Genomic DNA, 26372 nt, shown 5'->3' with positions numbered 1-26372 from the left:
TCATAGGACCCACTGGTGTCAAATTTGGATGGTCCCAGACCCTGGAGCAGTCTCTACATTGGTTTGCCCGGGACCGGGTTCCCATCCTCAGTTGTCCTATTGGTTCTTCAAACTGGAGTTAGTACAAATACGAACTAGTGGGTAACGCAGCTAGAAATACGAACTAGTGGGTAAAGCAGCTAGAATAACTTAAGAACTGGCGGGGAAAGGAGCCAGAATAGCATACATATATAACTAGTGGAGCAATATTTATGGCCATTATCACTTTATTTCTGTGTAAATCGTATGTTTACTTCCCTTCAACACTTTTTTCTTGGTACAGATACTGATTCGATTGCTGGTTGAATTCTTTCCTCTGCTCAGCTAAAGCCTGGCCTTCCATTTTTCCAAATTAATCCTATTAGGTTCGTAAGTATATTTTCTCTAAAATATCTTTTTGTTGAAATATTTTGAAGTAATATGCTTCCCTTGGCCCTCCTAAAAAGTGTAACTCACCCGGGATTGCACAAACTCCTTCAACACTTTCATGATAAATGGGTCAAACACACTTCCAAAAATCATCCCCAAAATTCTACCGAGTGGACATGGCCCATAGAGGGATCACTTTTCTACAATGATTTACTTCCTCTCCGCACTACTATTCTCAATGATAAAAAAGGAAAATCACAAGATAAGCACCTAGAAATGTGGAAACTTTGGCGCGCACAATGTGTAGATCCACCCGCCATTGACTCGCCACATATTCTTACTGCTGATAGCGCTACCACCACCCCTCTGCCCCAGTCCTAATGCCTTCTGACCTCAGCCCCACTGAAAGTGCCAACCCACCCCAGTATACTCATGTCTCTACCCTTCCTAGGCCGGACACACAATCATCAGGTCTATACCCGTCCCTACAGCCACCGGCCTGTGGATATGACCATGCTCCCTATGTTCCCCCTGAAACTAAAAAACTCCGTCAGGTAAAACTCTCTTCTCCCCCTGCTTTAGGCACGACACCCTCTTATTAAATAAATGGCTTTGTCGATTTGTCTCCTATCCCCGATGATGTGTTGTTCCCCTCTGATAAACCACTACTGCCTGACGCTTCTCCTAATCCTGTCTTGCCAACCCCACAACTTGTTCCATCCTCCATAACACAACCCAAAAACTCACAAGTGCATTGGCAGGATGAAGACACAGCCATGTCTAGAACCTCTTTGCTCACAACAAATTCTAGAAGTCCTAATACCTATACTAACGCTGGTCCAAATTCTTGTGTCGACCTTATCTTTCAGGAAAAGCAAATCCAAGATCAAACCGCTCTTGCCCAAGAATCGGCTCGCCTGAATTCTCCGTCCTCCCGTTGCCCTAACCCCACTGATTGCTTCTATAAAGAATGCCACGGTTTAACAGATCATGTTAGCTTTGCTCAAATACATGAGGGCCTCTGTTGCCAATACGAACAAGTCGGATGTCGTGTTTGTCGTCGTCTGCCCTCATGTCCTGACCCCCAGGATTGCACTGCCTTTGGCGCCTGCACTATCAATGTAGCCCACAAGAACATTTCTGATGGTCTTGTTCTACCTTGACCTTCCATTTATGATCGGCCAACTGCTAAAGTCACCGATCGACCAGACACCTCCCCCTTGTACGCCACACATTACCTCTCGGACACCACCTAGCGAAACTCTGCAAGTTCATGAAGTTCCTCAGGTCCTATCCATCACAGCCTCGCGGCCTTCCCAAACACCACCCAGCGTAACTTTGCAAGCTTCCACGACCACATCCAGCGCCAATGAAGCCTTGCCCACATCCCAGACATCCCAGATCCTCGCTGGCTCCCCTATCCTTACCCGCCTACTCACTCAGCCCATTAAAGAAGCATGGTATACAGATCCTAAAGAAGCATGGTATAAAAATCTTCCTACCGAGCGTTCTGTTCCCCTCACCATTATGACTTCACACTCATCGCAATCCATCCCTACTACTCCTCCACCTCCTACCCTCACTCCACACCCCCTCCGTATTCCTTCGGTACTTTCTCTTACCCCACCGTCCTCTTCACGCAATCCCACAACTCCGGCTCCCTTCACTCCCAATTGGAAGCTTGATTCTTGTCCAGCCCCTACTGATTGTGCCCTTAATGCCGATTGTGGCGGTAGAACCTCTCACGTTAGCTATGCCCAGATTCACAAGGATTACCATTGCCAATGCCAGTATTTCCGTGTATGCTTAGGCCTTCCCTCTTGCCCAAACCCTCAAGATTGTACTACCTATGGAAACTGTATTCACCTTCCCCCACATCTTAATCTTTCCGATGGACTTTCGCGACCCTTTCCGGTCCCCCTCCGAACACTGGTGTATTCTGACTCAGCAGGGACATACTTCAAATCTTGTCTTACCCCAAAACAGATAATTGCTCAACAGGAACACTCCACTCACTACGTCCACCCTTGGCTTGACAATCTTGCCGGATGGACTGAGTCCTGTGCTCCCCAACTTAACCCTTTTCCCCGAGACGGTTCCTTTGAAACAAAACACATGAATACAGCCCGTCTGTGCATCTGCCAGGGATTCCCTGACTCTGGTTTGGATTTACAGTACATGAAAGATGGTCTCAAAATATGGGAAAAATATGAGCGAAAATTTTATGGCCAAACAGCTGAATCCCCTGCTATTTCTACTGCTGCCACCTCCCTTACCCCCGCACTGCAGGCCCCCCCTTATTACTAAACAAACAAATACTGGCTCCACCAAAACTGAATATGATGCTTGGAGCTTTGCTGATAAACTTTCTATCAAAGCCCAACTCCCCCCCCTGTTAGCGGGTGCATCCCCGTGGATTTCTAAATTTGAGCAAATTACTTCCCAATGGGAGCTGGCTTTGGGTGATGTCCGCTCCCTGTTAGTTGAATGTGTTGGCAAGATAACTACAGATATTTCTGCAGACGCAGGCATTGCCAATTATACCATAGATGTTAAAAATTTTGATGGCGACCGTTTTAATAATTATCGTTCCTCCGTCTGGAAAGCCCTTCGTGCTCATTACCCCGATGAGAAAGATATGTCCCAACTTACCACCCTGCAATATAAGGTTGGTTCTGACATATACTCTTTCATTCGGGATTTTGAAGACAAATGGGAATTACAAATTGGGGATCCTTGTTCCAAAGAAAAAATTAAAGGCCTAGCCTTCCAAACTTTGCACGGCACCATGCCTAAGGCCATACAAACCAAATTGGATGGCGTTGTTGGCATGGCTGGCAAACCTTGATCTGAAATTATTACCCATATTATCCATTATTCCCAACTTTTGGCCGACGCAGAAACTAGAGAACAGAAAGAGTTGATCCAATTGCAGAAAAAGACCCTAATCTCCCAAATTCAAAGCCAGACTCAGTCCCAGTCCCCGTCCACTCCTTATCAACCTCCTAACCAATCCTTCCCCGATGCAGTGTCCCAGATGAAGCAGGCTGTCCGCCTTGCCCAACAAGAAGCCGTCCAGCTTGCTCACATTCAATGGGCTCAGCACAATTCCCCCTGGCAACCACAAGCAGCCCCCATTTTTGGCCCATGGGGTATGCGCGGTGCAGGGCGTACCCCCCCTCAGGGTGGTTTCTCCCAACTCCGGGATAAATCTTAGGTCCAGTGTTGGACCTGCACGGTGGTTGAAGCTACAGCCTTAGTACCCTGGGGTTGTGGGTTCAAACCCCGCGCTGCTCCTTGTGACCCTGGGTAAGTCACTTAATCTTCCAGAGCACGTTAAATAGATTGTGAGCCCACTGGAACAGATAGGGAAAATGCTTGAGTACCTGATTGTAAAACCGCTTAGATAACCTTGATAGGCGGTATATAAAATTCTAATAAACTTGAACTTGATATGGACATATCTCCTCTGAGTGTTGGTTCAATCCTTTCACTCGCGGCGCCAGAGGAGGAAGCCGCGGCCGTTGTCATGCCACTCCCCCTCCTGGTGCTTCTAACTCAACTCTTCCTCACCCTTGTTCCTTTCCCTACCCTTATGCTCCCCCACAACCATGGCACCATCCTACAAAGGATTTTGTTCCTGATACTTCTCCTGACCCCCAATGACTAGCCCACTATGTACACATTTCTGTTTCCAGCCACACGGAACCTATCAAGCTGGTGCACATCGGTGACCAAACAAACATACCCTTTATTGTTCACACTGGGGCCACACTAACCTCTATTAATTTCATTCCTCCGCATTACCCCGTTTCCACCCGGACTGTTCCTACTATTTGTATCGAAGGTGCAGCTCAACAGCATCACATTATTCCTGATGTGCTGTTGATCATTGATGGCCAGGTGGTGCTTTCAGATGTTCTGTATGTTTCCTCCTGTCCTGTAAACCTCCTGGGTCGTGATGTGCTATCAAAAATTAAAGCCATCATCACCTTCGTAGGTTTTCACCACTCTGCACCCACAATTGATTCTGCAGTCCGATACGGCTGTGTTTCAAGTGTGTCCGGTGTCAAATTAATTCTCAAAGACCCTACCACGGGTCCTACCATTCCTCAATATCCATTGAAACCTGATGCTTTAGAAGGTATAAAATATTTAATTCATGAACTATTGGACAACAATATCATTGAGCCCACTGAATCTCCCTGGAATACGCCCCTCTTTCCCGTTCGCAAGGCGGATGATAAGGGCTGGCATTTGGTGCAAGACTTACGTGGTCTGTATCGCCTTTTGCAGCAAGAATTCCCAGTCGTCCCTAATCCTGTCACTCTACTTACTTCTTCTACCCTCCATGCTTGGTTCTCTGTCATCGACCTAAAATATGCTTTCTACTCTATCCTTTTACACCCTGATTCTCGCCCCCTTACTGCTTTCACGGTAGGTATATGTGGCAGCGCCTCCCTCAGGACCTCCATGAAAGTCCTGGTATCTTTTCTCGCGTCATTTCTCGTGACCTTCAGGGGTTTCGTGATACTATGCCCTCTGATTCTCAAGCTTCCCTTTTTGCGTACGTGGATGATCTTCTCTTGTCCGTTGACACTGAATCCTTTGCCAATGACTTACTGATGATCTTCTTTACTATCTGCTCTCCAAAGGGTATGCCATTAACTCTGAGAAATTACAATATTGCCAGCAGGAAGTCACCTTTCTTGGCCACACTATCCGTGCAGATGGCAAATTCCTCTGCCCTACTTTACTCAATGAAATTGACCAACTTTCCATTCACTATACTGTTCATGACCTACGTGCCTTACTGGGCCTCCTCAATTATTGTAGGGAGTACATTCCTTGTTTAAGCACACGAGTTTTACCTCTTCGCTTACATCTAAAAGGGAACCCAGAGAGGAAACAGCCCATTCACCTTGCCCCCCCTGACGCTGACATTATTACCTCCCCTACAAACTGATCTGAAATTAGCCCCTCAGTTGATGTTACCCTCCCAATCGCTCCCTGTTGATTTGTATTTTATTAACCACCCAGAGGGGTGGGCTGCGGTGGCCTGTCAGGATGATTATACTTTCTGTTACCTGTCCGGCTCTTTCACACCGGTTGAAGTTTGCTTCAACCACTGTGAACAGGGGGTGGTCGCAGCTGTTAACGTGGTTCTAAAAGTTTATCAATTTCTACCATACGCGTACATTACATTGCATTCTACTCATGTTCTGTCCAAAATTTTATCTCTCCCCGCTGTCACTTTCACCACCCGGAGACTAGCTACTTACTTAGCGGTTCTCCTTACCGGTAATATTGATATTCACCCTGTTTCTAATGATACTGTCCTGCTAGATAAAGTACAACCATTCCTTGCTTTCTTTGGTCCCGCAGCCACCACCTTACATGGCTGTCCCCAAGAACTGCCTACTAAATCAGTTGTCAAACCCTACACAGATGGCTTTCACATTTTTGTTGATGGCTCTCAAACAAAAACTGGCACTGCCTTCGCCTGGTTTGTATATAATGTCAAAGATCAGATTTGGGAGAGCAGATGGAGTATCATGCCCGCCTCCCTTACCGCACAGGCAGCGGAATTGGCAGTTCTCCTGCACACACTTGAAACTTACCCCGACCAAAATCTCACTATTTACTCTGATTCTGTCTATGCTATTAAATGTATTGAAGAAAATCATGATAAGTGGCAGGTTAGAGGGTTTATTGATAGTACAGGTAAACCATTACAACATATCGCTCTACTGGAGCGCCTTAAGACAGCCATACAAAGCAGGCGCACCCCCGCCGCAATTGTTAAAATAAAAGCCCACGACAACACTGACATGTCTTTCCCTCAAAAGGCACACCAACATGTTGATCTTTAGGCTAAAGAAGCCACTGCATATCCACACACAGCCCCATTATATGTGAACACAAGGGCCCGACCTACTGATCTGGAAGGCTCCTTTGCCGAAGGAGCCACCTTAGAAGAACTACAACAATGGCAGAAAGTAGGGTGTAGACAGATAAAAGGCATCTGGAAAACACATGATATGAAAACATGTATATCCACAACTGCACTATGGTTATATGCTCAGGATTATCATGTGAAAACACATGCTCCCTTTTCACACCTTAGTGCCCGACTTAAAACGTTAATATGGCATCCAAGGTTAGATGCCATCTTGAAAGAAATAGTCCGGACATGTCCAACCTGTATTAAAACAAATCCTAGAGGAACTCCTACCCCCTTAGGGGTTATACCCATTCCAGAAGGGCCGTGTAGGAAGTGGTACATTGACTACACGGATATGATCTTTGAGAATCAAGGGAAGAAGTACCGCTTAGTATGTATTTGTCCCTTTTCCCAGTGGATCGAGGCTTATCCATGTGTCTCGGAAACTGGAAAGGAAGCAGCTCAGAAAATCTGTACAGAAATTGTAAGTAGACATGGTGTTCCGGAGGCCATTGTTTCAGATAATGGCAGCCACTTCCGCAATGACCTCCTGAAAGAATTATGTAGCTCTTTAGGCATTGAACAAAAATTTGTTACCGTTTATAGACCACAAGCTAATGGGCTGGCCGAAAAGGCCAATGATCTTATTAAAGTGGCTTTAAAGAAACTGATGCCTTTAGAATCAAAGAATTGGCTGAAATTTCTGCCTGCAGCTCTGTACGCTGTCCGAAATCGGACTCTACAGTTTAAGGATCTTGTAACCAGCCCGTTCCAGCTATGTACTGGGCGGTTATCATATTTTCCGCCTTTCCAGCAACCAGGCCAGAGGGCCTTACCTCAAGTTATATCTGATTATGTGTTTTCTTTACAAACAGCATTGCAATTACTGGAAGACAAGAGACGATCCTCAACAAGGGCGCCAACACCGTGGGTTTACAAATACCACAAAGGACAACAGGTATACAAACGCAACTTCCAAAAACAGAACTGGAAGCAGCTGGCTTTCCACGGACCATACACTATTGAGGAATCTTACCCTTTTGCGGTCAAGCTACAAGGACAAACTACATTGGTACACCATAAAGATATCAAACCAGCTCCTACTGAAGAGTCTGCCTCTACTGGAACCTAACTCAAAATAAGTAATCCAGCTCATGAGCTGGTGGACTAGATTATTGTCTTCTGAGTTTATTTTCCTGCTGTATATATTTAGCGTCTCTTTCCTGCTAGGTTATGTTATATTAGTATTATGTTCCAAAAGGTGTAAAACGACTATAGATTTTGGAGTTCATGCACATTTTCTTAAATAACTGTCACATCCTTTACCTTTTATGAGCGATAATGACGAGATCTGTGTCAGCTTAGTTAGGACCCTGACATATTCCTTTTTAGCTCTTGTTCTCTTTTTCACCTTTTGGGGTCTCCTTTCTGCCCTCCAAGCCATTGCTTGGTTCTGGGGTTACAAGTTTCCCTGGTGGGTCTGTTGTGTGTGCCGGTGTATTCCCCGGTTAACATACCCTCCTTCTCCTCCTCTCGATTCCCCAACCTCATGACCGCGGGGCCCAAAATGGGACCCCCTTGGGGCCTCTTTCCCAATCCTCAACCAAATATGCCTCCCTACCCTCGATTCATGTGCCAAAGGCTGAACAGTCTAATACAAGTATTGATCATCTTTTTCCTGCTATATCCAGTTGTCATCACTTCCGCACCAGAAGGGTTCACACTACCCACGTCTTCCCCTCTACCGGCGTGCACCCCTTGCGTTCACCAGACTTGAACAGGCACTCACATTACTAATACCCTGATTTATTACAAGCAGTTTAGCTGTAATACCACCATTACAGAATGTGCACACAAAGGCTTTACATACCACATGTGTGCTACTGATAGAGGGGACAACACTTCAACCCAAATCTGTTTCGACCCTCAAGCTCTCCCTACTTATCAGTGGTATTTACGCTCCTGTGACAATAATAGATTCACTGGAGGGTTTCTTTGCTGGAACACAAGGAAAAGTATTTCCCCCAAAATTACCTCCCTAACCACTCCTATTAGTTTTTCTTTTGATGTCTGCACGGTCATCAATCATCAAAAGTTCTCAGATCATAACTGTGATAAGCGCAATCCCTCCAAGTATTTCCCTATTAAAAAGTACATCTGCCCAGAACAAGCCTGGTTTACCTGGGATAAGGATACATATTATTGGTGTAGCACTTGGTCCCAGGTGATCGCAGACACATACAATCCCGCTTTCGGAGGGGAACCTTTAGTGAAACTAACACAAAGTCCCACACCCCCATAGATCAGTGTGTCCGCCAAAATAACTGTTCCCTAATCTATTTCCATATGAAAGAACCTAGGGCTTTCCCGACCCCGCGGCGATATCAGATAGCTATTGATGCTGGAGGAATTGCTCCATATGGGTTTATGGAAGTAGGCCTTGAACTAACCCAGCCGGTTTCCTTCCATAAAGCACACCACATTGAAGAAATAGAACACTCAGTTGAATATGGCACGTCAGCTAATAACCTTTTCCTTACCTTAGCTGAAACTATAGCAGACACCTTAAATATAACAGACTACTACGTTTGTGGCGGTACCCACATGGGAGAACATTGGCCATGGGAAGCACAGGAGGTAGACCTTACTAAAACATCTTCCTTTGGGGTGAATTTTACTAGAGTTCCCCCATTAACAGTAGGCTCTCCCTGGATCTTGAAAACACTATTTGTCCCTGATTACTGCCTTGTGAGACCTCAAATCTCTCAGACCTCAGGGGCTTTCCAAGCAGGGTGGTCCGCTTGTACACATACTTATTCCTGGAATAATTCTAAGTGGGTCACTTGGCCCACTAACATCCGACCCTTCAATGAAACCTTTTCTCAGCTATTACACCACTCTCGATATTCTAAGCTTCACAATGGCCCCTCTGAACTAGTTAATTGGCCAGCGCCTGATGGTCTTTACTGGATATGTGAAAATAAAGCATATGCCTGGTTACCCAAAAATTGGGAGGGATCATGTACCTTAGGCATTATTCGGCCCAGCTTCTTTTTACTTCCCCTTGAACATGGAGACCGTTTAGGATTTCAGGTATACCAATCTCGTAGCCGCACTAAACGTGCTGCGGATGTTATTAAGGAGTTGCAAATTGGTGCATGGACAGATAGGAGTGGCCCCCTTCTCGCATTATCAGTTACTATGGACCCTGCTACTTGGACAGCTTATGGTATGTGGGAATATCGCACCCCCATCTACATTCTGAATAGACTCATCCGACTCAAGGCAGTCGTGGAAACTATTACTAACGCTACCTCCCTTGCCCTAAACCTTTTGGCTGCCCATGATGATCAGCTTAGAAATGCTATTTACCAAAATAGATTAGCTTTAGATTATTTATTGGCTGCGGAAGGTGATGTTTGTGGTAAATTTAATTTGTCAAACTGCTGTTTACATATTGATGAAATAGGCCAGGTTGTGAAGGATATAACTGATGGTATGAGGGAAGTCGCACATGTTCCAGTTCAAACTTGGAATGGAATTCAACCTGATTGGTTCACATCCTTGTTCCCTAATATTGGCGCTCTGCGTCCTATTCTGATCTTCTTAGGTATTCTTTGTCTTATTTTCTTGCTCGTTCCCTGCTGTCTTCCTTGCTGTATCAATCTTGTACGCATTACCACTGCACATGTGTCACGGCAAATGTTAGCTGCACATATATACTGTCATCTCATCCCCCAGGCTGCAGATGCAGGATACCAAACTATGAGACCCCTACACAATATTTTTGCTGACCTCCCTCCCCATGAGCCACCAGCTGATCTCCCTTCCTATGAGCCACCACCATGCAACACCGCTTCAGTGATCTATTCTGATGTTCACAAGCACTTTGTTCATACCCTGAATGTTCACTTTACCATTTAATACTATGACTAACAATTGCGTATTATAATATTGTATTAACACTTTTATAATTGTCAATCCTTATACGTACTGTGACACGCTATGCTGTTCTAGGTTAGTATAGTCTGTGGGTGGGCATTTGTCCCTTTGATTCCTATCATGCACAATTTCGAGTACTTGGCCCTATGCCTGTGCTTCACAACCACAGACACATTCCACCTTCTGCCTGGATGTCAAAGCCACCTGGGGCTTTGAAGAGGGGATGAGAGGAAGAGGGAAAATACAGTAAGCTCTGGTATGAAGGAAAATACATTTATAAAGTCCTGGTATGATACAGGTGAAGCACAGTAAGTCCTTTGGATAACACTAAAGGTGAAGAAACCAGATCTCAAATGAGAAAAAAATCCCCTTTCTCCTCTCCTGCTCTAACAACTCAAAATATATTAATAAACTAAAAAGACATTTCTGACTACACTTGTCAGCTGTCACGTACTGGCCTAAGCGAAACTTATGAAGAGGAACAAACCAGCAATACTTAACTCTTTTGCATGGCAACAGAGACTCACACCTGTTATGATGAACACATCTCATGGTCAAAAATAGAATTCTCGAGAATTGCATTTAGTAAGACTTGTCATGTGATAACAGGGCGGAGGGATGAGGTTCAGAAGTTGCTGATATGATAGATTAGGTTCAGAAGTTGCTGATATGATAGATTAAAGGGACACTTGCGGGAAAAGGATAGGCCTTAAGGTAAACTGAACAGACGTATAGCGTGACACAAATGTATAAACCAATAAATGAATTTACAGATGTAATGACGTGTAAGAAAAGAACCAATAAAGATTTATCATGTAACTTAGACCAACGTGGTGTTGACCACCAAGAAATGTATACAACCAGGCCTTTAAGCGGAAGTGAACAGAACAGACATCAGAGGATCCTCAGGCCTGAAGATCACATTCTGTTACTCTATATGCTGAATGATTTATTCTTATAAGCTGTTAATGATTTGTTAATAAATATACTTATTGCTTGATACCAGTATATAGAGTGTGAGGTCTCTATCTCGGTGTAGGCTCCGACAGCGGCCTACCAGGTCAAAGGCGCTACTCAGATCAAATTGGAGCACCAGTGCACTACTGCCTTTACTTATTAAGTTATTTAAGTGATCCAGCAATGTAGCTATCACTGTTTCAGTGCTGTATAGCGATCTAAATCCAGATTGTGTATTATGAAGTAATAAATGTTGTTCTAAATATTTTGTCAATTGTATATGAACCAAGCCTTCCATAAGTTTTACAAAGAAGAGAACTGATGCAATCGGTCTATAATTAGACAGCAATGAGGTAGATTCTTTGGTATTTTTAATCATCTAGAATTCTACTCCCCGACGTCAATTCTGACGTCGGAGAGGAAGTTCCAGGCCAGCCAGGCAGTGATTGGCTGGCCCAGAACTTCCTCTCCGACATCAGAATTGACGTCGGGGAGAGGAATGCTGGTCGGTCCGATACTTCTGCAGGGAGAGTTTGGGGCAGCGGTGGGGGACGTTGGGGAGAGGAAAGCTGATCGACCCTGTAGATTGGGATGGCAACATCAGTCTATTGACTTGTGTTGTCTTCCCCATCTACCGGTCGATCGTGATCGATGTATTGGGCACCCCTGGTCTAGATGGTATGCCTTGGAACTAAAGCGCCAAAGTGATTGACAAGGTTCCGAATGAATGACTACTTTGAAAAATTGTGAGCCATGGAATCGAGGGTGAAATACTCATTTGGATTAAAAACTGGCTGGTGGATAGGAAACAGAGTGGGGGTAAATGGACAATTCTCAGACTGGAAAAGCTTCACAAGTGGAGTGCCGCAGGGTTTGGTGCTTGGACCCGTGTTCTTCGACATATTTATAAACGACCTGGGGGAGCAGGAGAACCTTATCTGGGGAAAGGAGAGTGTGCTGTAGTGGCTACCCTCGTGCCTCCCGTAGCAGCGGCGTTTCCTTTTTGGTGGCAAGTTGCAGGCATCTACTGAGACGGACCCCTGACATCATCGGGTCCGTCTCGAAGTGGATTTAAAGTGTGCCGCCGCTGCGGACAGACTGGGAGCAGGAGAACCCTATCTGGGGAAAGGAGAGTGTGCTGTAGTGGCTACCCCCGTGCCTCCCGTAGCAGCGGCGTTTCCTTTTTGGTGGCAAGTTGCACGCATCTACTGAGACGGACCACTGACGTCATCGGGTCCGTCTCAAAGTGGATTTAAAGTTTGCCGCCGCTGTGGTTGCGGCCATGGCCGCAGGGCGTGGCTGAAGGGGCGTGGCCAAAGGGGCACGCCAGTCCCCTTGGGCGCCCCTTGGAGCCACGAGGAGCCGGGAGCCGGATTGAAGTGTATATGTTAACTTTATATAGGTTAAGGCTGGGTCAGCATGGGGAAAAGGAAAATCAAGCCAAAAAGTTCAACTCCAGCTATTTCTGGCCCCATGGATAGGCATTTAACATTAGTAACTGGAAACTCTGCTGTAGTACCCATTGATATGAATTCTTCTCTGTCTGGTGCTTCTATGAGCCCTCTTGAAAGATCTCCTCCCCTCCATCCAGTATCAGGTGATAGCAGGAATTTACTCCCTGCTATATCCTCCAAACAGGTGGCAACCCCCACTCAGACTAATAAGTTGTTTTTTTCAGAAATACCTAAAGCTTTGGCTTTTTCTGGTCTAGTGGAGGAACAAGCACCTACGGCGGAAGCACAAGATATTACACTTAAAGACTTGTGGTTAGGCATTACTAGGGTTGAAGGGTTTCTTAGGTCAACGATGAAACAAATGGGGTATTTTTCACAATCTGTATCTTCTAAATTAGAAAATGTGGATTCCAATCTAAGTTGCTTGGACTAACGTTTAAATGTTACGGAAGAGGGGGTAACCAGCCAGGTGGATAAAGGGGAATCCATAGATATCATTTACTTTGACTTCCAAAAAGCCTTCGACAAGGTGCCACAAGAAAGATTACTAAGGAAACTATGGAACCACGGGATGCAAGGGGAGGTCCACCGATGGATCAAAAACTGGTTGGCAGACAGGAAACAGAGGGTTGGAATAAAGGGCCATTACTCAGGCAATGGGTCACGAGCGGAGTTCCACAGGGGTCGGTGCTGGGACCGCTCCTATTCAATATATTCATTAACAACCTGGAGGCAGGAACAAAATGTGAGGTTATTAAATTTGCGGATGACACCAAACTATATCACAAGGTAAATAACATGGAGGACTGCGAAGATCTCCAAAAAGATCTGACAACACTGGAAGAATGGGCCAAAAAATGGCAAATGAGTTTCAACATAGGGAAGTGCAAAGTCGTACATATAGGGAAAAAAACCCCGATGTTCACTTACAAAAGGGGGGATCAGCGCTAGCAGTGAGCGACCTTGAAAGAGACCTGGGAGTGATGGTAGACACAACATTGAAGGCGTCGGCGCAGTGTGCAACAGCCTCAAGGAAAGCAAACAAAATGTTGGGTATCATTAAGAAGGGTATCACGACCAGAAAGAAGGAAGTCATCCTGCCACTGTATCGTGTTTTTAACTTTTCTCTTAATCTTTCTTTTCTTGATGAATATAAATTATGTATTGTAAACCGCTTGAATTATTTTAGGCTGTTATTTGGTATATAAAGTTCTTAATAAATATAAATATCTGAAGATGTAGTCTTGGTCAGCATGGGTGGAGTCGGAGATGAAGTCGGCTCCATTTCCACTGCACTTTTTGAAACCCGTCGGTGGGCAGTACATGGACAGGAAGACTGCCACTGAAAAATTGAACTCGATGATTGAGAGAGTTCAAAAGGCCCCGCTGGGCCAAAAGCCCGCGATAGCAAAAAAGAAAACAAAGATAGGGAAGTTTTTCTTTCTTTTTTTACAGAAAACTGGAAAAAGAAAGAAGTGACAAAAGTCACAATCCGCGAGAGTGGGAAGGTAGCGAAAAGCAGAAAAAATTTCAACGAACGTTGAACGCGACTTCTTAGCTCTACGGAAACTAAGAAACTGAAGGAACCACACGCCTATGTCGGGCGGGAAGGCACTCGCACATGCGTGGTGCGGGCTGATCATGAACTTTCTAAACTTAAAGTTGCGATTCACTTTTCAAGTATCTGTACCGGGGTTCCGTCGGTGATGTCACCCACATGTGAGAATATGCTGCCTGTTTGTCCTGGGATGATTATAATACTAATTGTAATGCAATTTCTCCCATTCACTTTTCAAATACAGTGCTCCCCTGCGAATTCGCGGTTCTGGTCATCGTGGTATTTTCCGATCGCAAATGACCGGGCAGGAGAGGGCAGCTGGAGTGCTAGCGATTGAAGGAAATCACTCGCAGTATGCTCTGACCGCTTCTTCCTGTACTAAAGTCGAGCTTCACCAATCAGGAGCTGCTTTGACACGCAGCTCCTGATTGGTGAGGCTCGACTTTAATAATAATAATAATAACTTTATTTTTGTATACCGCATTACCATGGAAGTTCTATGCGGTTAACAGATGAAGAGACTGTACATTACAGCGAAGTTACACATTTTTTTTTTTGGCATAGCTACATTTACATTTTCAGCGACGCTACATTTACGGTGAAGTTATTTTTCAGGTCGGTTACAATTGCAGAGAAGTTACATTTGCTGTAAGTTGCATATATATAGCGGAGTTCATACAGTAGTGTTACATACGGCGGTGATATATACTGCGGAGTTCGATAAAGCAGAGCAGAGGCATTTAGTAAGGGAGGTAACGAAGAAGGGGTGATTAGTTGGATAGGGTGATCCATTTTGTTAAGCCATTTGGTGGCTGACAGGATTGGAGGAGTCGAGAGTCTGAGGTAAGTCAAGGTCCGAGGAGGAGGCAAGGAAGAGGGGGGGAGAAGTTAGAGGAATTTATCAAAAAGGTAGGTTTTGATTGACCTCCTGAACATTTGGTAGGGGGGGAATTGGAGATGAGTGCTGTGAGGCATTTGTTCCATTTGCCCGCTTGGAATGCAAGGGATCTGTCGAGAAATTTCTTGTAGAGGCAGCCTTTCAGGGAAGGAAAGGAGAACAGGTAGGTGTTTCGTGTATGAGAGGAGCCAGCAATTTCAAGGTGCTTGGATAGGTAGATTGGAGAAGAGCCTGCTAGGGTTTTGAAGCAGAGGCAGGCGAATTTGAAGATGATTCTTGCCTCCACCGGCAGCCAGTGGAGTTTAGTGTAATAGGGGCTAACGTGGTCATATTTTTTGAGGCCGAAGATGAGGCGGACAGCAGCATTTTGAACTATTCTTAAACGTTTGATGGTGTTTTTATAGGATCCCAGGTATATGATGTTACAATAGTCCAGTATACTTAAGATTAGTGACTGGACCAGAAGATGGAAGGAGAGGTGGTCGAAGTGGCGTTTAATGGTACGAAGTTTCCAGAGGGTGTAGAAACATTTTTTGACCTGGGCACTGGTATGATCTTCAAAGGTCAAGCATCTGTCTAGGACAACTCCAAGGATTTTTATGGTGGGGTTGATAGGATAGTCTAGGCCGTTCAATTTCAGGGAGGTGTTTGTAAGTTTATGGTTAGGACTTGCCAGGAAAATTTTGTTTTTTTCGGTGTTCAGTTTTAATTTGAATTGTGAGGTCCATAGTTCTAGCTTGGTGAGGACGGAGGAGGTGAGTTGTTCCGTCTGTTGTGTGAATGAAGTAAGGGGAATGATAATGGTGATGTCATCTGCGTATTTGAATGATTTTAGGTTTAAGTCAGCGAGTGTCCGTGCCAGGGGGGCCAAGTAAATGTTAAAAAGGGAGGGAGATAGAGGAGGAAGAGGCGGTCGGAGCATACCGCGAGTGATTTCCTTCCCTCGCCGATGCTCCAGCTGTCCTTTCCTGCCTCTCCTCCCAAAAACTGTATTCGCAGTTTTTCAACATTCATGGGGGTTCCTAGAACGGAATCCCCGCAAATATCGGGGAGTACTGTATACACAATATAATCTTATTAATGCATAATAGTAACCAAAAACAAACCCAAAACCAAAGCACACTGTACACAGAGAAAATTAATTATCATTTATATTCGTTTTTTATTTCAAACAGGTCAAGGCAGATGACTTTAAAAATATGCAATGTCACCTCAGTAACAACTTTAGAAAGTGCAAAATTTAGACAGCAGATATAAATTCTCAAAATTGACACATTTCAATCACTAAATTGAACAATAAAATCATTTTTCCTACCTTTATTGTCTGGTGATTTCATGAGTCTCTGGTTGTACTTCCTTCTGACTAAGCATCCAATATTTCTTTCTTTCTGCCTCCTGCACTCTTCATCTCCTCCGGACCTAATTCCCTTCCTCAACTAACATCTCTCGCTGTCCCCTCCATGAATCCAACTTTTCTTCCTCTCTCCTTCATCCCTATTGGCAACATTTCTCCCTCTTTCATCCCCCAGATCATGTGCAGCATTTTTCACCACTGCCCACCAGCCCCGTGCCCATTTCTCCTTCTATCACCATGCCACATTTCTCTCTCTCCATTACTATGTCCAATATTCCTCCACCTCACATCCCCTTCAATCTGTCCCTCTAATTCCCTCTCTACCACCATATCCAACATTTCTCCCTCTCATCCTTCTCTCCCCATGCATCTCTACCTCTCTCCTCTGCCTCTATGCCCAATTTTCCTCTTTCTTCCTATCCCCATGTGCACCATCTCTTTCACTCACACTCACGCCCAACAATTTTCACTTTCTATTCCTTCTCATGTCCCAAGATAATGCCCCCTTCCTCCCTCCCATGTCCCTTGTTCATGCCCCCTCCCTTCCTTTTCTGTGTTGAATTTGTGCCCCCTCCCCCTGCGTTCCAGCCTTTGTTCCAAAATTGTGCCCCTCCCATGTCCCAACGTGCTCCTTCCCCCCTTTGTCCCAGATATATTATGTTCCCTTACTTGTTTGAGCTGCACTCACTCTTTCTGCCTTCAGCTGCATTTGTTGCAGGCAGCAATTCACACCTGCATGTGGCTGACCCACAAGCCTTCCCTCTGACATCAGCTCCTATATCGGAAAGAAGGTTTCTGGGTCAGCTACGTTCAGCGTGTGAACTGCTATCTGCAACAAGTGCCGCTGAAGAAGCGAGTACAGCTCGAACAAGGAGGTAACTGGGGACCTCCCTGGCAGGCTTTCCTATGACATCAGCTCTGACATCAGAGGGAAGCCCTCTAGGTCAGCTTCGGTGGAGGGGGGCAGGCAGGAAGGAGGGATCCATAGCAGCAGCTTAGGCGGGCGGGTAGAGGAGAGGAAGGAGGGATCCCCAGCAATGGCTTCGGTGGTGAGCAGGCAATATCCTGCAGCCAGTACTGCATACCACCAACAAACGACTCGCGCAACCCTAAGGGTATGCATACCGCATGTTGAGAAACACTGTGCTACAGAGGGAGGGAGGGAACCATACAAGATCACCAGCTGCCTCCTGATCTCTGTGCAGAATTTTGCACATATTCTGCAGTGTGCAGGGAGAAACAAACAAACAAACCCAATTTACTTGGTCTTAGCAATCAATGTCTTAGCCCATGGCCACACACTGGTTCCAGGTTTTCTGGCAGTCTCCGATACTGCCATGCAAATATATTACAACAGAGTCATTACTATTAAAATGAGCACTCCGAGCGAATCTCTATAATTGCTGAGTGATTCTCTAACCTCGTTGTGCACATTTGTGGCCAAAATTTGCCGACAGGTCTGAGTTGTTGTTGCCTTACTTTCTGAACAGTGTCTGAGCGTCGATTGGCTCAGGCATGAACAGGAAAGTAAGGCTTGATAGCTCAGACCCCCCACTCCCCATATTAAAAAATATATATATTTTTTAAAACCACCAAATCGAAGATCAGCAGGAGAGATGCCCACTCTCTCTTACTGCATCGCACAATCACCCAACACTGATAACTCCTCCCCCATCCATGGCAACAGAAGAGAAGCCCACTCCCACCCATGGCCAAAGTCAAGCACCCCCCCTCCCATGGCAGTGGAAGATAGGGCCTCCTGCCACTGAAGTCAAGCACCTGCCCCCCATGGCAGCAGGAGAGATGCCAATGCCCTTCTGCTGCCAAGCAATGCCCCCCCCCTCCGACAACCCCCTGCTCCCTTCACCTTACTTTATTTACGACAGCGGGCCAGCTGGCCCACCTCTTCAAAATGGCAGGCCTTCCCCTCCCTGGTGCATCCTGGGAGGGGCCTAAGGAACTGATTAGCCCAGATGGTTTAAGGTCCCTCCTATGGGAGGGGCTTTAGGTACCTGGGTCAATCAGAGCCTTAGGCCCCTCCTCAGTGCATCTGGGAAGCAGCCAAAGGCTCTGATTGGCCCAGGTTAAGGCCTCTCCTATGGGAGGCACAGGGGTGGGGAAGACCCACCATTTTGAAGAGGTGGGCCTGCTGGCTGGAGGGAGTGAGCATCCCTCCTGCCAAATTTTTTTTTTTTTTTTTTGGGGGGGGGGGTTGTGTTTATTCTGCACATTTCCTATCGCTATCACCAGTGATGGACACATGCAAATTTAGCGATTCTTTGCTACTCTCCGCCAACTTCATTTGCATGTGAGGTTTTTGGAGAATGACTTGCTTTTTTAAAATTGCTACAATAATGGCTGCAACAGCAGCCCATCTGATTTTGCAGCAGCAGCCCATCTGATTTTACTACAAAATTTTAAGAATCTAGCCTTTGGTTTCTTGCCCAGCAACAGAGTGAGTTTTGTTATCTGCTCATCAATCCTTACAAGTTAATATTCTCAGCATGACTTCAGGTACTACTAGGAAATTATTTAAAAAAAAACCTTTTTATTTAAAAACTTTGAAAAGGCTCAATTATTTATTGTGAATTTTGTTTTTTAAGGATTTGTTCTACTTCCTTGTATGTTTTGTAAACCACCCTAAATCTTTGGTAAGTTGCAGAAAATAAGCACACTGTATTGTACTGTACTATAAGGGATAACAGCATAGCTGACATCAGGAAAAGAAGAATTCTAATTGAAAATTAATAAACACCTGAAGGAGAATCCCGGTTGGACCCCTTCCTGAAGACCCCGGGGACATGACCATTGGACATAAAAACATGTCAAGCAAAGAAAAAAATTGGCTTTTGGGTAACTTCATTTTTAACAAGGCATCTCACTAAAAAATGATAAGGGGAAAAAGATGGCCCCGTCACCATCCCTGCAACCACCGTCCCTGTCACCGCCCCATTCCTGCGACCACTGTCCCCGCAGTATTCTTATAAGCCTCAGTACTGCAATATTTAGCTTATTCCTTCCTTATAAATCAAAGTTCTGGCTGCTGAACTAGAGAAAGAGATGTTCGGCTGGCAGGGCTTTGTTTATAAATTTTTATAAACACAACTAATCCTAAAGCAAAATAAATAAATATAAATTTTTTTCTACCTTTGTTGTCTGGTTTCTGTTTCCCTCATCTTCTCATTTAATTCCTCCATCCACTGTCTGTCTTCCATTTGCTCTGTTACTGTGTCTCTCCCTTCACCCTCCCCCCAATTGGTCTGGCACTCATCTTCTTCCCTCCGCTCCCCCATAGTCTGGCATCTCTGTCTTCTTCCCTTCCAGCGTCTTCTACCAACTCTCTCATCCCCATTTCCCTTCAGCGTCTTCTCCCCACTCTGTCTTCCCCATTTCCTTTCAGCGTCTGTTCTCCACTCCCCTTCCCTCTCGCCACTTCACCACCCTTCAGTACCCCTCGCAGAGCCCCCTCCCTCCTTCCTACATACCCAAATCTATCTATCTCCCCCCCTCTCCTTTACCTTCGCGGCACGTTTTAAGTAACTTTCACAAAGCCGTCAGAGCCTGCAAGCAGTAGCAAGCTTGTGTGGGCGGAAGCTTCTCTTCTGACACAACTGGAAGAGGAGAAGCTTCCGCCCACACACGCACGCTACTGCTTGCAGGCTCCAATGGCTTTGTGAAAGTTACTCAAAACGCACCGCAAGGTACGGGGGTGGGAGGGAGATAGATAGATAGATTTGGGTAGGTAGGAAGGAGGGATGAGACTGCGCGCATTCCTTCCCTTAACTGCAGAGATAAGGCCATTCACCGCTCCACGGGGCAGTGGATGGCCTTGTCTCTGTACCCGCAGTGAGTGCTTTTTCCCCCATCACCATTTCAGCGGGTTACCTGTGGCTACCCATGACTAGCCGTGGGTAACAGCCACCGTGTCATTCTCTACATCTTACAGACACTTTGAAATGAGATGCTGCCTTTGTGTGTTATGGGGAATTTTCCTCTAGCTTGAACTGCTCTTCTATCAAGATAAAATACACAGCCTGCACAGAAGGATTTGCAATGCCACCAGCTAAAGTACAGAAACCTGTGACAAGAGAGACCCATGATGTACAGAGGTATAAGACCCTCAAGCATGTGTGATTCTCATACTTTGCTCCCATATCCCCTGCCTACAGGACTGACAAAGCAATGGACAATAAACCAGGCATGAGGCCTATCCACAACAGGGACATCTAAGACCTGAAGCTGCAAAAAATCCCTGGCAAGCCTGCCTCATTGACAGTTGCCAACCACAGGTGGGGTAATTTCTCCTTGCAAATCACATGATCTTCAAGAACAGCACAGCTGTTTGTGTCTTGGCCCATGGAAACATAGGGACATGTGGACAGCAGGTCCTGCAGGTATGCAAAACCACAGACTGCTCTTCTAAGGAATGTGGAACCAGGACAGGGTGTGGGTCGTTCTGGGAAGGGGGCGTAGGTCATGCATAGATAATCTCTGGAAAGACCCAAAAAGAAGGGTGTGAGGGATAGATAATTTTAGGTGGTTTTTGACCATCAACCCAATCGGATAATGACATGCATAAATGGTAAATTGCTTCAAGGACATACACAAATACTAATGACTTTCACGTCAATTAGGGACATAGCCAATTATGTGTATCTGTAACCACTGAATTAATTCTGCTAATTATGCTCACCAATCAGAATAGCAACTGATCAATTATGCTAATGACCGCTACCTATCAGAAAGCTTCCAATAGATTGTAATGCAAGGCTAAGAATATATCAGTTGCAGTAAGATAAGGAAGTAATAACAGACAGGCTATCTTTCTGCATTCTGCAGGTGAAGGATTTTATCTGCTCTGTTTGATACTGAATGCTGTCAGTTTATTATTCTGCTCTTTCTTGTATGCTGCCATTTACTTTACAATAAATTCACATTTTTTTTAAGCAACAGCTTTCCGTTTGAGGTCTGAGTTCTTTATGGTAAGGGTCTAGCAGCCCCCTTTCCACACCTACAAAACAATTTTTAGACAGGAAGAAATGACCTTTAGCTCCTTTTCAAAAACACTCTGGCTTTACCTGGATATGATGGTATCATTGATTGAGGTACTGCTCAATGCAGTTACCGCTGTAAGTGTGCTAACACTGCTCCCAGGTGATGCAGCCATCTATCACAAAGGAAAAAGAACAAAGAAAAACTATATTTATCCAATTTCTGTTTTGCTTTACTGAAGTACTTAAGTTCTTACTAGTCCATAATAAAGCCAAGAAGATCCAACATATTAAAATGACAAAAGGTTCAAAGCAGGAAAAAAATGGTCACAGAAAATCCATCAAAAGCTTAGAGCTTAATTTTTGAGTGAAGGACTAGGAATGAAGTTCTGCCACTTCATTTCACACATGAGTAACGTGACCATTTATTTTTTTCTTCAAAATGGGACAGGACCCCCGGATCCTCCCACTCCCTGGACATTGGGGTAGGGGGTAGGGGGGGGAACACTTATAGGCCTGGCGCTTGTGCAGTGCAGTTGCAGCACCTGGCCTGTTGCGTCGGGGAAGCAGGGAGAAATCCTGGGCTCCGAAAACAGGACATTTCGGGACAAGGTAATTAAATGGGACGGTCCCGTTCAAAACGGGACTTATGGTCACGTTAGACATGAGGGCAATGGGGTATTCTGATCTAGTCCCTCTCTTCCAAGCAGGCTGCAAGAAAAAAGAGAGGGGATGAGACAAACCTGAAGTAAAGCAGAAAAGTCAATTCTACTCCCTAATCCAGGCCTGTATTGGTGTCTGTATCACCTTTTGAAGGTTTGAGGCCTGGCTAGGCCCTGAACCATCTTTTCTGATGTGAGGCATTATGGATCCTGCCTGCCACTTGTTTACAAGTTTCTTACTCTCAGCCAAGGTCATCTACTGACTGAGGTGGGCCTCAGTCTAGCTCCTGTGAATATGTGTAGGAGTGAACTTCACTTGGCCCTTCTTGTTGTGATTTGGTGGGACATTATGTGCTGGCCATAAGACAGAAGCTAAGTAATCAACCCTCTTTGTGTAACTGACAATAACCTGCTGGGCATGTACTAATTGATCCATGTTGTCACTTGGTCAGGACTGGAAAGTTTTTGGACCAGAAAAGGACACTGGAAAATTCAAGAAAGGGATAAAAACTATCCTTTTTCTCAAGACTATTTCAACTGAAACTGAGTCGACAGAGGGAGAAAGCTACTAGAGGAAAATAGCAGGCTCCCACCATGCCACTAGAACACAATAGAAGAACATGTTATGACATGAATGCACATAGTAGATCTTTCTAGAAATGTTTAAGATATGAGGAATATAAAAACGATTGTAAAGTAAATTAGGATGAGAGCAACTACAATTATCAAAGCATGTAAATACAGCAAATATGGAACTATTTGCTAGAGCAATTAGGAGGCATGTAATTATAATTTACTTAGTTGAAACAGTTAACCTATTTAAGAGGTTGTAAATATAGCATACTGAGAGCTAGATGCACTAAAAAGGGTCGGTAATACCGCATGGGTCCATTGCGATCTGATTTTTGGCCAATTTCAAAAGAGCATTTGATGCACTAATAAATTTCCATGCAAATAATTTGCGCAGAGTTTCGCTATAAACCCCCGTCTCTCCCATCCGAAAAAAAGTTGTGCCACCCCGCTCTTGACCACAGCCATCACAACACCAAAAACAACCGCCGATCCCTGCCCCCCCCAACGATGATGGCCGCCGCTGCGAGAGACAGGAGGGATGACCACTCTCTCCTGTCTCAGCAACCTGCGACAGTGAAAAAGGCAGGAGGGATGCCCAGTCTCTCCTGCCAGGTGAACTCGGGTCCTACCCCCGCGGCAGCAAAAATATCAAGAGGAAAATTCACACACTCCTGCCAATGGAGGTCCACTAGTGCTAGGCGACCCCTCCTACCCCGCCTCCCCAAAAAAGGCAGAAAGGATCCCCATGCCCTCCTGCCACCGGATCTTCCCCAAACCCCCGTACCTTGGTCTTCAGAATTTGTCCTTCTCAGTATAATTATGTGTTTTATGTTACACATATTTTATTATATGTAATTCACTTTGAAATTTTATTATGAGTAAGAATCAAATTTTAATAAACTTGAAACTTGAACTTGAAGCCGGTCCCTCCTGCTCTGAGGCCCGCCAGTTCAAAATGGCAGGCCTTCCCCTCCCCGGTGCATTATATGATGAATGGGGAGGAGTCTAAGGCCCTGATTGGGTGATAGGCCTTAAACATCTGAACCAATTTGGGCTCCTTCCTCTGTAACCCAGAATATAGAGGGAGGAGCCTAAAGTCCTGATTTGCTTGGTAGGAGCCTTAGGCGCCTTCCTGTGCATCACATGATCTACCGGGGACGGGAATGACCGTCATTTTAGAATGGTGGGCCTCAGAGCAGGAGGGACCAACTTCCCTCCTGTTCTGAACTTCGGACAAAGGTATGGGGAGAGGTTTGGGGGAGTTGGGGGAGTAGTCTTTTTAGGGGAAAGGAGGGGATGGTTCGGGAGGGGGGGGAGTGCCTGGCATGGGACGCATCCAGTGGCAGGAAGAATTGGGCATCCCTCCTGCCAATTTTGACTGGTATGGGGATTTTTCGCAGGCTCGCAGTTATCATGTGTGTGTGTGGGGGGGGGTGGCAGCTTGTCATTGGGGGGAGGTCTCAGCTTGGCTCGTAGTGTTTTTTTTATGGGGAAGATTTTGTGCATGTGTAACACATCTGTGCCCATTAAAAGCGATCACTTTTCTTTGTGCATTGGGAAGCCATGTTAGAGCATCAATCCCTCTGCTAGTTTACATGGCATTTCAATATTAATGTTCTTATTTGCATGGCCAGATCAGAGAATGGGCAATCATGTACAAAACCACGTGATGAGCCACTTTATGCATCGGGTCAGCAAATCCAACTGTCCGATTGTCACTACACCAGTCAAAACTAGCTCTTAGAATGGTTAACTGCAAACTTGTGTAATCCTATTTAGGAGGGTTTAAATTTAGCATACTTAGAATGGTTAACAGTAATCTTGTGTAAACATAGTAGTAAACATATGATAGTGTAATAATGCAAATACAATCATAGTACCCTAGCCAAGTAGCCAGGAGACCAACAACAATCACAGTGGAATCCATTCAAATCTGTATTTGAAACTTTATTACAGATGTCTTTGCCGCTCTGAATTGACTCCCCAGTCATTAATTGCAGTTTAGAAGCTTTCAATAAAGATAAAGACAGTTCAGTTTTGGTGGAGGAAGAAGAAAGAAGCAACAAAGACAGATTTCCTGGTAGTAGCCATGAACTTCTATGTGAAGAGAAAGACTGTTTGTTGGATGATTATAGACTTTGTCTTTTTGTATTAAGATCTGCACCAGAGAGTTCTGCAAGCAGAGTTTTCTGGCTGTTATCAGACTAAGGCCTAGATTCTCTAACAGTCGCATTAAAAACTGATGGGCCACTGCCGCAACCGTTATAGTACCGATTTTAAAAAAGCGAGTCATTCTCAAAAAAACGCTCATGCAAATAAGGTTGCCGTAGCTTAGTGAACATTCTCTAAATTTGCATTTGTCCATCACTGGTGATAGCAATGGGCACATGTGCAGAATAAACAGCAAAAACAAAAAACCAACAAAAACTCGAGCCACAAGTAACCCTCCACCTGACAGCGGGAGAGATGCCCAAACACCCATCCCCCCCCCACCGGTAGCAGGAAATATGTCAAATATCTCTTGCTGTCAACTGACACACCCCCAACCCCCCTCGGCAACGGGAGAGATGTCCATGCTCTCTCACCACCACGCAACACCCCCCATGCTTCCGACGACCCACACCCTATCCCCCTTACCTTTCAGATGGCTGACCGGAGGGATGCCTACTTCCTCTGGCCAGCTAGCCCGCCTCTTCAAAATGGTGGGCCTTCCCCTCCCCGGTGCATCCTGACTGCTCTGGCAGAATTCAAGGAAAGGAAATTAACATATATGTCAAATACTCTCTTCCTTATCATCCATGCCAGGCCAGTCCAGTCCAGATGTGTGGGATGTACCCAAGCTCACCCACACCAAGTCGGAGGGAGCCATAATAGCTCTCAGAACTCCTACACCTAAGGTATCGAATCTTCAGACCTTCAGACATAAGAACATAAGAACATAAGAAGCGCCATCTCCGGATCAGACCTTCGGTCCATCAAGTCCGACGATCCGCACACGCGGAGGCCCTGTCAGGTATACACCTGGTTTATTTTATAGCCAACCATACTTTATATGCCTCTCTCAAGGAGATATGCATCTAGTTTGCTTTTGAAGCCTAGGACTGTCGATTCTGCAATAATCTCCCCTGGGAGAGTATTCCAGATGCCAAAGCACAGAGTAGGGATACAACACAGGTAAGGACACTGTCCTACCAGCATCCTCTACAAGACTGTCTATGCCTACAAGGACCCCTTGATTTCTGACTGAGAGCTAGCCAGCCCTCTGGGGCTTGATCACCTTCGACCACTCCCAACAAGAGTTGGTATCTCATTTATTCCACCTGGAAGAAATGCCTTAAGAGACCACTGCACCTTATTAGGACACATAAATAGGAAAAAACCTCTCTCAATGTTCAGAAGTGCCGTAGCACTTATAAAACTCTCAAAAGTGATAGACAACTGATTATCATAAGAAGAAAATGTGAGTTCATCAGACTGAAAAGATCACCCTAAGAACAGGAAGCCTGTTGGGCTCAGAGATTAGCTTTCTTTTAAATTTACCCAAGGAAATCAATTTCTGCTCCAATACTAAGAGATAATACCCTACAAGGTTCAAGAGGAAAGGGAAACTAAGATATCAAGACTAAACCCA

General features: G+C 45.2%; 1 protein-coding gene across 4 annotated transcripts in view; it reads right to left on the bottom strand.

Annotated features, from left to right (window-relative positions):
- The window catches only part of EDC4 (enhancer of mRNA decapping 4), a 1195251-nt gene that overhangs the window by 532737 nt on the left and 636142 nt on the right, over window positions 1-26372 (bottom strand). For all 4 annotated transcript variants that reach the window (XM_033940763.1, XM_033940759.1, XM_033940760.1 and 1 more), the window contains exon 16: window positions 21594-21682. In XM_033940763.1, the coding sequence (XP_033796654.1) occupies window positions 21594-21682 (89 nt within the window). The remainder of the gene's footprint in view (window positions 1-21593; window positions 21683-26372) is intronic.

Source organism: Geotrypetes seraphini, chromosome 4, assembly GCF_902459505.1.
Source record: "Geotrypetes seraphini chromosome 4, aGeoSer1.1, whole genome shotgun sequence".
NCBI lineage: Eukaryota > Metazoa > Chordata > Amphibia > Gymnophiona > Dermophiidae > Geotrypetes > Geotrypetes seraphini.
This window is presented reverse-complemented; position numbering and strand designations above follow the sequence as displayed.